Source organism: Astatotilapia calliptera, chromosome 3 (assembly GCF_964374335.1).
Source record: "Astatotilapia calliptera chromosome 3, fAstCal68.1, whole genome shotgun sequence".
Taxonomy (NCBI): domain Eukaryota; kingdom Metazoa; phylum Chordata; class Actinopteri; order Cichliformes; family Cichlidae; genus Astatotilapia; species Astatotilapia calliptera.
In genome coordinates, this window is record NC_137424.1 from 56,079,751 (window position 1) to 56,094,858 (window position 15,108).

Sequence of the window (15,108 nt, forward strand, 5' to 3'; positions counted from 1 at the left end):
CTGTTCCCTCACAATAATTGTATCTAATATATCTTCTAATCTTATTATTTTAGCTAATATTTTATAATCAACATTCATTATTGTTAATTGTCTATAATTATTTATATCACTTTTATCACCTTTTTTATATAATAAACACATCAGGCCAAAATAGAAAGACTCACATAATACTCCTTTTTCAAGCCCTGAATTCAAAGTTGAGGTTAAAAGTTCATTTACTTCCGCTATACCCAACTTGTAAAACTCAGCTGGGACACCATCTAAACCTGGAGTTTTATTGTTATTCAGTTGCTCAATAGCAGCTAAAACCTCTTCTTTTCTTATCACCCCAAGGAGTGAATCAAAAACGGAAGGTTCAAGAGGTTCAATAACACTTAACAATGATTGTAAAGTATTGCTGTCTGAAAGTAATGCAGAAAACATGGAAAAGCATTGTTCTCTGACAACGTATCTTTTCTCACTCTCATTGGCGGTTAATTTTCCACTTCCATCCCTAATCGAGGGGATAAAGATGCTACCACGTCTCCTCTGACCAGAGACAATCGCAAAGTCAGTGTTTCCGTTTTCATCACACCCTGCTGTTATCTGCATATTAAGTAATAATTCAGTATTTATCAATTCTATTTCTTTATTCAACTCATCCATCTGATGTTCCTCTTCTTCGTTTCTTTTTTTATACTTTAGACTTATATATGCCTTTACATCTTCATTATATTTCATATTCTTGGCATGATTTAACTCCCGACATTTAAATTTGAAGAAATCTTTTAAGCAAATCCCACAGTTCTATCTCAGAACTTACCAGAACTCTTAATTGCAATATTTTTTTAATTTCACATTTTAGTTCTTGTATTAGCGTCAGATTCCTCAAACACGCCGTATTTAATTTCCAATAGTTTTTAGGATAGTCAAGACCACACTGCATTGTAGCTTTAACAATCATATGATCAGATAGATCAGTCATATAGGTGTCATAATTAAGGGCGTGTATTGAAGAAGAAATATAAATCCTATCTATTCTAGTTTTGACATTTGTGTCAAATCTAGTAAAATGAATCTTTGTGGGATGTAATATTCTATAGAGATCTCTAAGGGAAGCATCTGCGCAAACCTGCGCTAAAAATTTACCTTCACGATTGATCTTAAAAGGCGTTGTAGCAACTCTATCACTTTCCTCCGTTACAATATTAAAATCGCCACCCATTATTAAATTAAAACCCACTTCCAAGAGCTGCTTCATTTTTTTTAACAGCCTCATTTTCTTTGTCCTTTCAGGTGCAGTATAAACATTGATGATCCGCATCTTCTGTCCATGATAAAAACAGTCAACTAAAAGAAGTGTACTGGCCTCGTAGAACCACTTTCTACTATCCAGGAGTTAAACACCTCCACACAAAAGTCACTGACGCCAGAGTGGGTTTAGACTTTGCTTTATATGGCAGGTGTGAAACTGTAACAACAAAATACAGTATATATGAGTGACAAATTAAATAATTACTTGAGGAGCTGCGTGACCAAGTGCTAATGCTAACACCAAACAACTGTCTACGAACCATAAATTAGCACGCGTAAAACAGCATCTAATTAACTGCTATTAATCAACATAAAAGTGCCAAACAATAATGCATACTCACAGGGAATGCCTTTTTATCAGCCTTTCACAGCATAAATCACAGCATAGATCACATTCAGTCGATTGTCTGATTCTTTCTTACACTTCCCCCTCTGCACACGGACCATGCCTTTCTCTTAAAGGGCCAGTGCACTAACCAAACAAATCAAACATATACAAATTTGACAACAGTCAGAACACTCCCCGCCTGGTATCTTAGGGATACCACAACAGATATCTAAACATCACTAGATAACAGAAAAAACATTTCAGAAATGGGTCTATAATAAGTCTTAACATTCCTCTTGGAAGCAACTCTAACTTCGGCCTTTCTGATGATTCCATCTTCACTCGCAACTGTCTTTTCAATTACGCCCATTGGCCACTCATTTCTTCTTGTTTGTTTGTCCTTGAGGAGAACAACATCTCCCTGTTTAATGTCAATGTTCTTGTGGTGCCACTTTTGACGAATTTGGAGGCTGTGCAAGTATTCCTTGCGCCATCTGCTCCAGAAGGTGTCTGCAAGGAACTGAACCCGCTTCCAATGGCTTCTGAGCATTTCTTTGGGTCCTACATCATCACAGATGGTGGGTACAACTCCATTCTTTTGTGTCAGCAGCATTGCCGGTGAGAGAATGTGAGGATGTTCTGGGTCTGATGATACTGGCAACAACGGTCGTGCATTCAGTATAGCTGTGACTTCCGCAAGAAATGTGATCAAGATCTCATGAGTGAGTTGAACACGACCAGTTTGCAGCAGCATGTTATCAAGTATTCGCCGTGCTAAACCAATCATCCGTTCCCATACTCCCCCCATGTGGGAAGAATGGGGAGGATTGAAAACCCAGGAACACTTCTGGTCCTGCAGAAAGTATTGCACTTTGTCCTTCTCTGGTGCATTTGTGGCCATCTCTTTGTGAGCACCAATGAAATTAGTGCCGCAGTCCGAGCGCAGTTGTTTTGCGGGTCCTCGGAGGGCGAAGAAACGCCTCAGTGCATTAATGAAACTTGAAGAGCTCATCTCCTCCACTACTTCAATGTGGACAGCTCTTGTACACAGGCACGTGAATAATATTGCCCACCGCTTCCTGTTTGCTTGTCCCCCTCTTGTACGCCTTGTAGTTACTTCCCATGGGCCAAACATGTCCATGCCTACGTAAGAAAAGGGGGGCTCAGCTTGGAGGCGATCTACGGGCAAATCACTCATTAATTGCTCTTCAAACTTCCCTCTCAGTTTCTTGCATGTCACACATTTACTTATGACTCTGCTAATACATCCTTTTCCTCCTACAATCCACAAGCCACTCTCTCGGACAGCGCCCTCTGCCTCTGCCTTGATGGCTTACTTTGTCATGGTGGTGGCGCACAAGGAGGGTAGTGATGTAGTGACTGCCTGGCAAGATAATAGGGTTGGTGTCTTTTACTCCCAGCCCCGCGCGATTAATGCGACCACCAATTCTCAGCAGATTGTCACTTCCAATCACAGGGTTTAGTTTTACCAGCGGGCTGTTTTTTGGGAGGTTCTGTTTTTCAGAGATCCGCTTTATCTCGTCTGCATATGTTTCAAACTGCACATTTTTAATGATCATTGTCTCTGCTTGATCTAACAGTTCTGGGGTGATGGCCGTTTTACAGATGTGCCATCCTTTACAGTTTGGCTCAACGTTTGATTGTGAAAAGCATTGTGCGATGTGAATCAGGTTTGACGTGGTTTTCCGAAGTGAGCGCCATGTGGAGAAACGCTCCCAACGTCCTGAGCCCAAAACTTCCTTTGTTATGTTAGTGCAAAGTGTCTTTACCTCTGGGCGCACCTCTGCGTCGTTGTCTGGGTCCAGCAGTTTGTAATCAGTCTGCTCTAGATGGATGTATGAAGGGCACTGGAGAAACGCTGGACCTGTGAACCATGTCGTGTGTTCTAACTCAGCGGCTGGAACTGATCGTGAGCCGTGGTCAGCAGGATTCTGGTCGGTCGTAACGAAATGCCATTGCTCTGGAGTAGTTGACTCTCTAATACGACACACACGATTGTTTACATAGACATAAAAACGTCTGGATTGGTTGTGAATATAACCAAGAACCACCTTGCTGTCTGTATAGAAACTAGTTTTGTCTATGGGGTGATCAATCTCTTCACATATGACCTCTGCCCCACAGTAATGGCGGTTGAAATGGCAGAGTTCGAGCCTAGGTACAGTGAGCTCTGGCTGTGGAGCGAGTCGTGCCTTACCTAGGGCAAACCCAACCTCTGTCTTGCCATCCCCAGTGGTGACCTTGAGGTATGAAACTGCACATATTGCCTTCATGGACGCATCTGAAAAGACACAAAGTTCTACACATTTAGCCTGTAACAGTGACATCTTAGTGTAAGTGCGTGGAACGTTGACTTTGCTGAGGCATTGGAGGGACTGTTGCCATTCTATCCATCTGCCTCTCAGATCCTCTGGGAGAGGTGAGTCCCACTCTGTTGTCTGTAGCGACAACTCTCTTAGAAGCAGACGTCCTCGAACGGTGACTGGGGCCAAAAACCCAAGCGGGTCAAACACACTGTTCACAGTTGAAAGGACTCCTCTTCGTGTGTATGGCTTTTCAGCATGAGGAATGTGAAAAGTGAAATAGTCCTCCATTATATTCCACTTTATTCCAAGACTGCGCTGATCTGGGAGTTCATCCTTGAACAGATCCAGATTTTGGAGATCCTTGGCTCGGTCTTGAGGTGCGAATGCGTCCATCACTTCAACCTTATTTGATGCTATTTTTAAGAGGCGAAGGTTTGAGTCTGCTAGCATGTCTTGTGTCCATTTCAGGAGGTCGATAGCATCCTGTCCCCACCGGACAGGATGCTATCGACTTTAAAGCATCATCCACATAAAAATCACGCTCAATGAAATTGCGGACATCTGACCCGTATTTGGCTTCTCCCTTTTGCGCGGCCCTCCTCAAACCATATGTGGCCACAGCAGGCGAGGGGCTGTTTCCAAATACATGCACGCACATTCTGTAATCCACGAGCTCTTTCTGTGGATCGTTGTCTTTGTGCCAGACAAACCTCAGTACATCTCTGCAGTCCTCACGCACCAGGAAGCAATAGAACATCTGCTGGATATCTGCGGTTACTGCGACTGGATGTTTTCTGAACCTCACTAGCACACCTAATAGACTGTTGCTCAGATTAGGTCCTGATAACAGCACTGTGTTGAGCGACATACCTTCAAACTGCGCGCTGGAGTCAAATACCACTCGGATTTGTGACGGCTTTTGAGGATGGTACACTCCGAAATAGGGCAGGTACCAACGCTCTTTGTTCTCTTGTACTGGGGGTGCGAGCTCCGCGTGCCCATTGTCCAACATTTTCTGCATAAAGTCTATCAGGTGAACTTTCATTTTTGGGTTTTTGTCTAGAGTTCGTTCAAGTGACTTGAGGCGACTGAGTGCGTAGCGGCGATTGTTAGGCAGCAATGCTCTGGGCTGGCGAAATGGCAGTGGAGCCACCCAGCTTTGGGACTCATCCTGGAAACACTCATTGTCCATGATATTCAGGAAGTGCAGATCTTCCATGGAGGGTGCAAGCTTATTGTCGTTCTTGGTCTGGCAGAAAACATTGTTTCCTATAGTTCTGTTTTGTGTTCTGTCCTTTATGTTTGAACCACCAAGTACTAAGTGTCGATTTAAGAGACTGGTGTCTGGCTTGACAGTAAAGTGGCTTTCGCACGGGGAAAAATGAGTTGGCCTTCCATCCGATAGAACGTGAGTCTTAAAGGTAGAGACCTGGGAAGGCTTATGAGTATTGCCTAAGCACACATCTCCTATTATCACCCAGCCTAAGTCCAGTCTCTGTGCGTATGGTGCATTGTGCGGACCATTGATCTGACTGCGCACTTTGTGAACTCTCAAAATGTCTCTTCCAAGCAACAGCAAAATGTCTGCACCACTGTCTAAGGGTGGTATTTTGTGTGCTATGCCTTTGAGGTGACTGTGTGCATAAGCCGCGGAGGGAGTGGGAATTTCCTCTCTTTTGTTAGGAATCATGTTGCATTCAATTAACATGGGCAGCTGAATAGCGAGGGAGCTATCGATTGCCTCTATCACTTCTGCCAGAAGTGAGACCTACGCCACTGCATGTCTGGAGGGTGTATGGCTCTGCCTTACCATTAACCTCGAACATGTCAAAAAACTCAGAGCGTGCTAGTGAAACGTTACTCTGGTCATCTAGCATGACGTACATTCTCTGGCGTTTACTAGGATCGTTGGCAGGGTAAACGTTAACTAGGCATATTTTTGAGCAAGATTTCCCAGAAAATCCTTCCCCACATACCTCAGTGCAACTTGAAACAACTGCAGTCTCTTTTAATTCTCGTTTCTCCCCGCCGTGACTTGTTGCAGGCTGAAGAGCTTTGGGAAGGTGGGGAACATCTGAATGCAGAGCTGTTGGGTGCTTATCACTGTTACATTCAGAGCATTTGATTTCTGCTTGACAGTCGCGAGCTACGTGTTTGTTAGAAGCGCAGCACTTGAAACAGATGTTGTGTTGCTTTAATATTGCCTTTCGTTCCTGAATTGGCTTTTCTCTGAAACTTCTGCACTGTTGTAAGGCGTGAGGTTTGTTGTGCACAGGACAACATTTGTCCGGTCCTTCCTCAGATATGGCTATAACGTTGGTTTTATGCACTGAAACTGACCTGCGGTTGTTGCTTTAACCATCTCCAAGCTTGTCCCTTTTAACTCCGGAGTTGCAGGTTGACAGCAGATTGAAGCTTGGGTCGTTGCGTGCCTTTGCTTGTGTCTGTATGAACTGTAAGAAGAACGTGAATGGAGGGAAGGTTACCCTGTGCCGCTGTTTGTAGTGTGAGCCTTCCATCATCCACTTGTCTTGTATCCCATACGGCAGCTTATCCACAATGGGAGCGACACCTCGCGCTGTATCGAGATAGGAGAGTCCATGCAAGTACCCTTCTTGTTTCGCTGCATTTATCTCCTGCAACAGATCACTCAGCTCTCTTAGTTTTTGATTGTCTCTGGGCCCTATTTTAGGAAATTGATCAAGCTTGGTGAAAAGAGCACTTTCAATGGCTTCTGGCGACCCATAGATTTCTTCTAGTCTCTCCCAGATTAGCTCTAATGCCACAGCTGGGTTTGTTATGTTTACAGCTTTGATGCGATGTGCATGCTTGGTAGATTCTGCGCCAAGTGATTTTACAAGGAGGTCTATTTGTTCAGACGCCCTAAGCTCTAGAGTGTCAATGGCGTTGATGAAAGATGACTTCCAAGATAAATAGTTCTCCGGCTTGTCATCAAACTTGGTGAGTTCAGAGGTTAACAACTGACTTCTCATTAAATATTTGGCAAGCTCATTAGAGTCCCTAGAGGAATTTGGATCTGGAGGGTAGTACCGAAAACGTCCAGCAGAGGGTGGTGTAAACCCTGGTGAGACATGGCTGAGGTGCTGCTGATAGTTAACAGAGTGTAACTGTTGTCCTTGCCTTTCAGGTGAGTAATCTCTTTGATCAGGGGGTCTGAGGGAGCCATAGTCCTTTGGTGCTGAGGGCAGTTCATCCGGTGACATGTCCGGTGGCTTAGGTCGATTTGCATACTCGCCTTTTCCTATTTTGACGTCCTTTGATTTGACTGAATCACTGCGTGCCTGATGCATATTGACATAGTCTGTAGTTCGCTCATGAGAACTCTGTGTCTCCTTTGGTAAGCTCAGGTGCTCATCACTCATGTCAAAACTTGCAACAGCAGACTCCAAGACAGCTGCTTCAGCGGCTGCGGCCTCAGCTTCACTTTCTTTTGCTAGAACATCAAGCTTTGCATCTAATTTGGCTCTTTCTACTTTAAACTCAACTAACTTCTTTGCAAACTCAGCTCTTTTTTGGGCAGCTTCAGCTTTAGCGCGGGCAGTAGCGGCGGCTAACATTACACTTGCAGTGGAAGAGCGGCTAGATTTCTTTGACGTCGTGGATCTTACTTCATATCCTTCTTTCTCCATCTTTAAGCTGATTGAATGCACATTTATGCTGACTTGGTGTCACTGCGTCTGTCGTGCTGGTCTGGATACAGCGTGTAACAATGCAGTCTTCATCGTTGTAGTAGGGTGTCCCTTTTCACTGTACTGGCCTCGTAGAACCACTTTCTACTATCCAGGAGTTAAACACCTCCACACAAAAGTCACTGACGCCAGAGTGGGTTTAGACTTTGCTTTATATGGCAGGTGTGAAACTGTAACAACAAAATACAGTATATATGAGTGACAAATTAAATAATTACTTGAGGAGCTGCGTGACCAAGTGCTAATGCTAACACCAAACAACTGTCTACGAACCATAAATTAGCACGCGTAAAACAGCATCTAATTAACTGCTATTAATCAACATAAAAGTGCCAAACAATAATGCATACTCACAGGGAATGCCTTTTTATCAGCCTTTCACAGCATAAATCACAGCATAGATCACATTCAGTCGATTGTCTGATTCTTTCTTACACTTCCCCCTCTGCACACGGACCATGCCTTTCTCTTAAAGGGCCAGTGCACTAACCAAACAAATCAAACATGTACAAATTTGACAACAGTCAGAACAAGAAGTCTTCCAGGAATAATGTCTCTTCGTTTTATTATGTTCACATTTGAGTCTTTAAAAAAGATACCAACTCCATCTGCACTATCCTCCCCGATTGAAATTATTGAGTGCCCCGGACACCATATTTGAGTTAGTGCAGATATATCATTGTCACTTTTCAGTCTCATCTCTTGTAGGCAGAGAATTTCATAATTTAGCTTTAATAAATTTTCAACTTTCCTTTTTCTGTATCTTTCTGATTGTAACCCTCTAACATTCCATGTTATTATTTTAAGAGTACTCATATTTATGTAATAGGAGGTTATTCGGTAGAGGGAGGGAACATTGTAGATTCAACATTACCTTGCGAAGGGCTGGATCGATTGTCTTTTCTCTTATCTCTGCTATAAGACGCCATCGAGACACTTCTTTTCCTTCCCCCTTTTGTTGTTTCATTGACCAACTCCTCCATTGCAGGATGCTGTTTGTTAAGAAAAATCCTTGTTTGTGGATCCACATCATCTCGTCTTGCAGGATCATCTGTAGGAGAAATCTCCACAGGAGTCGAAATGGGTGATTCTTCACTATCACTTGCACTTAGGTAGCTTTCTGATTAATTTTCTTCCTCGCTTTCCCTTCGCTCGTCATCGCTCTCACTTTCCACATCAGAGGTTTGTGAGAAGGATTGGTCTCCCGGTTCTTCTCCACTTTTTACTGTTATTTCTTCAAGTTGTCTTGAGAGCGTCAAATCCTCCTCTATGTTGTTATTGTCTGTCTGCGGCTCTGTTACTCCTGGAAGATTTGTTGTGGTACAGTTACCGGGTTCTTGTCCTGAAACAGCGTCAGGGACAGCCAATGGATTTATTAAACGATCATATTGCAGCGGGCAGGTCTGTGTCATGTCCAGTAAGTGGTTGTAAGCATATGTTTACAAAAAAGTCATCATTTACTTCTCACATGTGTAGGAAGCATAAAGCTTGTTCTCCAGATGGTATTGATGACATGTACAAGGAATCTCATCCTCAGCCCCCAAATGACAGTACAGAATATTCAGAAAACACACATGAAGCCATGCCATCTGCTAGTTCAGCCAGTGATATGCCAGAGAAGGATAGTCATTCTTATCTCAGAAACATGTGTCTCTTTTACCTTAAACTGCAAGGACAGCTGCTAATTCCTGCCTCTACTATACAGAGTATTGCTGAGAAAATGCAGAATGTGCACGAATTGGGTCAAGCCTACACAATTAATAAGGTAAGTTGTTTACTAAAAAATGAAATGAACCTATCAGATGAAGCAGTCACTAAAATCTGTGACTGCATTTAAGAGTCAGATTTGTTCTCTGCTTGCCATCAGGGACAACTAGGAACAACACACACCAGAAATCAAACATTCAAAAAAAATGTTTAAATGCACAGAACCCAAGAAAGTGCCATTGGGAATGGATGAAAACATGACAGAAAAATGTGCTTACTACATACCAGTTGGAGAAACCCTGAAGAGCTTTTTAGAGTCACAGTTATGGATTAATACACAGTCACAACAGTTTGGGGGTCCTGATGTAGAAATTTTTAAGGATTTATATGATGGCAAAATTTTCAAATGTCACCAGTTCTTTAATGAAAACCCTGAAAGCCTCAAACTGATTTTGTACCAAGATTCATTTGAGGTAGTGAATCCCCTGGGTTCTGCTAAAAAGGCACACAAACTTCTTGCATTCTATCTGTCATTAGCAAATTTACCCATTCATTTGCGTTCAAATACAGATAACATGTTTTTAGTCTTGTTGTGTGTTGAGAATGACTTCAAGCGTTTTGGAATAGCCAAAGTTTTCTCAGAGTTGTTGGCAGATCTGAAATCCTTGGAGACAGATGGAATAGATGTAGATGGAGAAACAGTAAAAGGGGGTCTTTACTGTATTGCTGGGGACAACTTGGGTTCTCATTGCATAGGAGGGTTTACAGAAAACTTCAGCTGCTCTCAATATTTTTGCAGGTACTGTGAAGTAACACGAAGGGAGTTTTATGCTGATCCGAATGCCTGTGGTCCTCCACGCACTCCAGAGACATATGACGGGGCTGTTGCTGATCTCCAGTCTGAAACTATCCAAGACGTCAGAGGAATAAAGGTAAACTCCATCTTCAATACCCTTCAGTCTTTTCATGTATCCCAGCCTGGTCTCCCACCTTGTCTAGGTCATGACCTCTTTGAAGGAGTTGTGTCATATGATCTAGCACTGTACCTGAAGAACATTATAAAAAAGAAAAAATGGTTCACATACTCCCTTTTAAACAGACGCATTAAACAGTTTAAATATAAAGGATCCGAAGCACTTACAAAGCCATGTACTGTCAAACCTGACGGATCCAAATTATCAGGGCAAGCCGTTCAAAACTGGAACCTTTTGAGATTGCTGCCAGTTTTGATTGGTGACAAAGTACAAAACCATGAGGATGAAGTATGGCAGTTAGCTCTCCAGTTGAAAGACATTGTGGATCTTATTTGTGCTCAGAGCATTTCCTTGTCCCAGATAGCATTCGCTGACATTTTGATCCAAGAATATTTGGAGATGAGAGAGATGTTGTTTCCTGGAATTAAACTAAAACCCAAGCACCACTATTTGCGCCATTATTCAGCACTGTTGTTGAAATTTGGTCCATTGATGAGGTTATGGACGCTTAGGTTTGAATGTAAACACAGTTACTTCAAAAGATGTGCCAGACACTTGAAAAGCTTCAAAAATATTTGTCAAACTTTGTCAACACGTCATCAGATGTATCAGGCTTATCTTTTAGCAGGGCAAGAATGCCGTGAACTGCTGCAAGTCAAGGAGAGCTGTGCGTTTTATCCCAACCTCTACAGTGACACTATTCAGCATGCGGTCAGGGAGTTAGCTTTTTCAGAAAGCAATACCACAGTTACCACAGACATTCAGTACAAGGGCACTGCATATAAAAAGGGACAGTTTCTTGTGTACAGAAATGACGAGTGTATGGAGTTTGGTGAACTTCTACTCATCTTGATTCAAAATGACACATCTGTGTATGTTCTAATGGATATCCACAAAGGCATCTTCCTCTCAGAATACCATCTGTATTCTGTGACAAAGGACAGTCTTGGGTTACAGTGTATCAACATTAATGACCTGCCTGATTTCTATCCTTTGGTATCATACATTCTTGAAGGATACAGAGTCATTCCACTAAAGCATAGTATTGTGGCAAAATAATGTCCAACTAATAGCTCACTTCTCACTGTAAATAGTTTAACATTAATATAAGTGTCACCTGATCCATACCCTGCTCCATCAAGTGTATGAACTGTATGTGATTTTCTATTTTGTTTGGATGTGGCATTTCTTCTTCAGTGCAAGTATGAGTGACTCAGAGCGAACCTTCCTAGATGTCGCCATCACGGAAGTCCTACCAGAACTTCAAGCTGTGAACAAAAACATCCTGGAGGAGCACTTGCAGTCCATTGGAGTTGAGACAAGTGATGATCTACGCTTCGTAACGGAGGCAGATTTGATGACAGCATTAAGACCTGTACAAGCAAGAAAGCTTCTTTCTGCTTGGAAACAGAAATGTAAGTAAAAACAACAAACAACTATTCAAACTCAAAAGCAGAGATGGTCATGAACAGACATACAGTGTGAATCATAATTGTATTTGTTTTGTAATTGAAAGACCAAACTCCAGAGAACAGCTCGCTATCATCTGTGGAAGCCTCATCAACCCAGTCGCTGTCATTGCTCTCACTTTCACCCCAAAGTCTATCGTCGACCTCCAGCAGCCCAGGATGTGACACACAATGGGATGACAACTTTGAAATTCCATGGAGTAAACTTCCTGCAGAAGTGATGCATTTTCTTGAGAGGGGGAAAAGGCCTCGCCCAAAACTGAGGAGGCAAATGGTCCGGATTGTTGTGACTGAGATGATGGAAAAATGCCCACATGTATTTAGAAAACATTCAATTGACGTTGCAAAAAAAATGGTGGCAAAATATCCCAATTCTCTGCAAGATTTAATAGAGGGTGAGATTGTTGGCGCAGGCTACCTTTCACTTGTCAAACAGTTGCAGAACAGAATTGAAAATGTAAGGCGCACTTCAACACCCAAAATAAGAAAAAGAAAACATCAGACTGACTCAGACCACACAGACAAGATCCCTTTAGAAGAAAGAGCAGCCATGCAGGATACATACGGGTGCATTAAATGGAATGTAGAATTTCTGCCTCTTGAAGAAACTCCAGAGAGCCAACAGCAAAAGATGGAAAAACTCAAGGTGATGTTCCAGCAAGCTGATGCCAATCCAGAAGAGGTAAAAAGTCTAATGAAGTCCACTTACTACACACAACGTCTGCATGTCAATCAGGGGAAAAGTATCAAATGCCTTAGGGAGGAGTGGCCGTTTTGGTTTGATGAACTTGGCATGTCTGTCCACTTCAAGGAACTTACTGGGATTGACCTCAAAGAGACATTCACACGTAATTTGGATTTGAAGGGGAAAAGGCTACTGGACTACTTGACCACAGTTGCTGTCAGCAAAAGCAAGGTGTTCCTTCAGACTTATGCAAGGCTTCAGAGGATGCGGGGACCGCAGAGTGGCTGCTCAGATGATGTGAAAGAGATGGTCCTGCTTCTGCTCAGCTACTTTGAAGAGAAGGAGGAGTCCATGCTTCTCTGTGTTGAAGATACATGTCTGGCAGATGAGGTACAACTGGAGCAAGTGTCTCTGACACCCACTATTATCGTGTGTGGTAAGTCTGTTTCATAGCTCTCTCTCTCTCTTTTTAAGTGCACTTTTTATAGAATGTCATGTGACTGCCATGTTTATTGATATAACCTGTTAAATAATTTGTTCACAGGACAGTCCTGCTATTCCTCAAGAAGATACACGCTGAGTATTGATCGGAACCTCGTCAGCACAAACATATCCTCCTTCATTTCTGCACTGTGCCTCATGTTCGGGAGCTACTACAATTTCAACATCCATTATCCATGTGAGCTGGCTTCCACTTTAGAGTTTCTTCAGAGGCGAACAAATATGGCTTTGTTATTTCTCATAACTGAGACTCTGGGATCTGGAGTCTGGCTTTGATGTGGTTCGAGTCCAGGTCTGGCTCTGAGTCTCGGTCGGCTTCGGAGCCGGTTTCAGTTGTTTTTTCTGTTTTTTGTTGTTGTTTTTTTTTGTTTGTTTGTTTGTTTGTTTTTTAAATACATTAACAGTCTGAATCCGGGTCCAAGCCTGGCCGAGACTCAGGGCTAGACCAAGCGTCAGCTGACGTCTGACTACCTATAACCTTTGCTTTGGATTTTAACAATGCTAAAGTGTGATATATCACTGCAGAAGGGTGCCAATATTTTTGACCATGCATTGTTCACTTCCCCACAGCATTTTGGTTATACTTTGTCTTGAACGTGGTCATGGCCATGACTGTGTGTATATATGTATATACTTAATTTTTACTTACTTTGTACGTGTATTTTAACTGATCAATTATAAAAATGCTTAATAAACTTTTATATGATTTTTATTCTACAGGTGTTTCTTCTCCATAAACCCAGAAAAAGGAACCAAAGTAGAGAACAAAAACTCAAAGCGTCGTCTCAGTGTGAACCCTCGAGTCCTCACCCTGATTCAGGATCTCGCCGACCACGAGTGGCGCTAAGCCTAAATCTTGACTCTCTGTGGACTGTTAGTTTTACTTTGTTAATTTTGTTCCACAATGTGTACTGGAACCTTTTACTGGTCGAATGCATGAAGCCAATTCATGAAGATGTTCTTTCTTTGTAGGAATGTTCTTTATTTACATAAGAAAAGAAAAAAACAACATGCTGCTACTGCAGTGTTTTTAGACCACATGTGTAGGTGTGTTTCACCACGTGGTTTTGCTGATGTTTTCTTACCAGGGCCATGATTGTGGTGACAGCAGGGTGCGTGTTGCGTTGCACGGTGATTATGATCATTTTTGGCACAATATGTGGGGTTTTTTTTGTTTTAAAGTCTTAACAGGTTATTTAACTTTTTCTGGTGGAGGGTCTAACAAATGCTTGTTTCATGAACATGGTTCTTGCTTTGCAGGAATGTTCCACAGCTTTTATAGCCTATATTCTGATTGAATTGTGTAGTTGCTGTGTGCCTTGCATATTGTGTTAGTTGGAAAAATGGATCTATTTGCTGTCATTTTGCGAATGTGGCTGCAAAATAAATTTCCCAAAAGTGATATTTTCCTCTCTTGTGTTTTCTCAAGATGTATTTTTGCATGTTTGGGTGTAGGCGTAGCAGTAAGAAATTTGCTGGGTTATGGTTAAAACTTTTACATTAAAACATATAATATTCAGCATAGATTTTGTGTATAATTTACAGAGCAGCTCCATTTAATATGCACAGTTTCACCGTAGTTCTACCATTTTAAATTAGTTCTTTGTACGATATTTCCCTGTTAATTTTGCAGTTAATGATCCACAAAAAGCATTTATTACTTGTAAAAGATACAGGAAATAGTGTATTTATATATCACATTTATGTGTGAAATTAACTTCTTTTTCCTGTAGATTTAACAGTTTTAATCTGAGATTCATTCACTGTAAATCAATTTACAAGTTGCATCTGTAAAGCGTTTTTACAGGAAGTCCCTGGTAACCCCAGCTGCCAGGGTTTTCCTGTAAAAACAGCACTTTTTTTTTTTATTTTTTTATTTTTTTACAGTGTATCTTCCCTTTGGCTTCACCTGCAGAAGTGCCAAGGTAGGTCTCCCCTGCGTAATTGCTTTTCCCTTTGTCCGGAGCACGCGCTGGGCTCTTCAAATCACGGACAAACAGTATCCCACATTCTTGATTTTTAGTTCACAAACACTTGTTGTAATGACTAACTACTCCTGACATTTTGGAGATGTTAGCTCTTTATACAGTAAAGTTACAGTGGGATAAAAATAA

The 15,108-nt window shown here is 42.0% G+C and overlaps 1 protein-coding gene and 2 long non-coding RNA genes across 3 annotated transcripts; 2 read left to right on the forward strand and 1 right to left on the reverse strand.

Annotated features, from left to right (window-relative positions):
- Positions 1–6,120: 6,120 nt before the first annotated feature.
- On the reverse strand, positions 6,121–8,391 carry LOC145425496 (uncharacterized). Its single transcript, XM_080298579.1, has 2 exons — positions 8,013–8,391; positions 6,121–7,828 (listed from the first exon to the last, which is right to left on the reverse strand). The coding sequence occupies exon 2, from the start codon at positions 7,596–7,598 to the stop codon at positions 6,303–6,305; it is 1,296 nt and encodes a 431-aa protein (XP_080154705.1). The 5' UTR covers positions 7,599–7,828; positions 8,013–8,391; the 3' UTR covers positions 6,121–6,302.
- Positions 8,392–10,077: 1,686 nt separating this feature from the next.
- LOC113018238 (uncharacterized) lies at positions 10,078–11,956 on the forward strand. Its single transcript, XR_003271733.2, has 3 exons — positions 10,078–10,297; positions 11,537–11,754; positions 11,856–11,956. It is a non-coding gene; the product is annotated as an uncharacterized LOC113018238 (long non-coding RNA).
- A 184-nt stretch (positions 11,957–12,140) lies between these two features.
- On the forward strand, positions 12,141–13,387 carry LOC145425539 (uncharacterized). The gene is made up of 2 exons (XR_013906257.1): positions 12,141–12,929; positions 13,038–13,387. It is a non-coding gene; the product is annotated as an uncharacterized LOC145425539 (long non-coding RNA).
- Positions 13,388–15,108: the final 1,721 nt, after the last annotated feature.

Bases quoted from the DNA above. Each gene is read 5' to 3' on its own strand.
- LOC145425496 (XM_080298579.1), bottom strand. From the start codon at position 7,598: ATGGAGAAAGAAGGATATGAAGTAAGATCCACGACGTCAAAGAAATCT.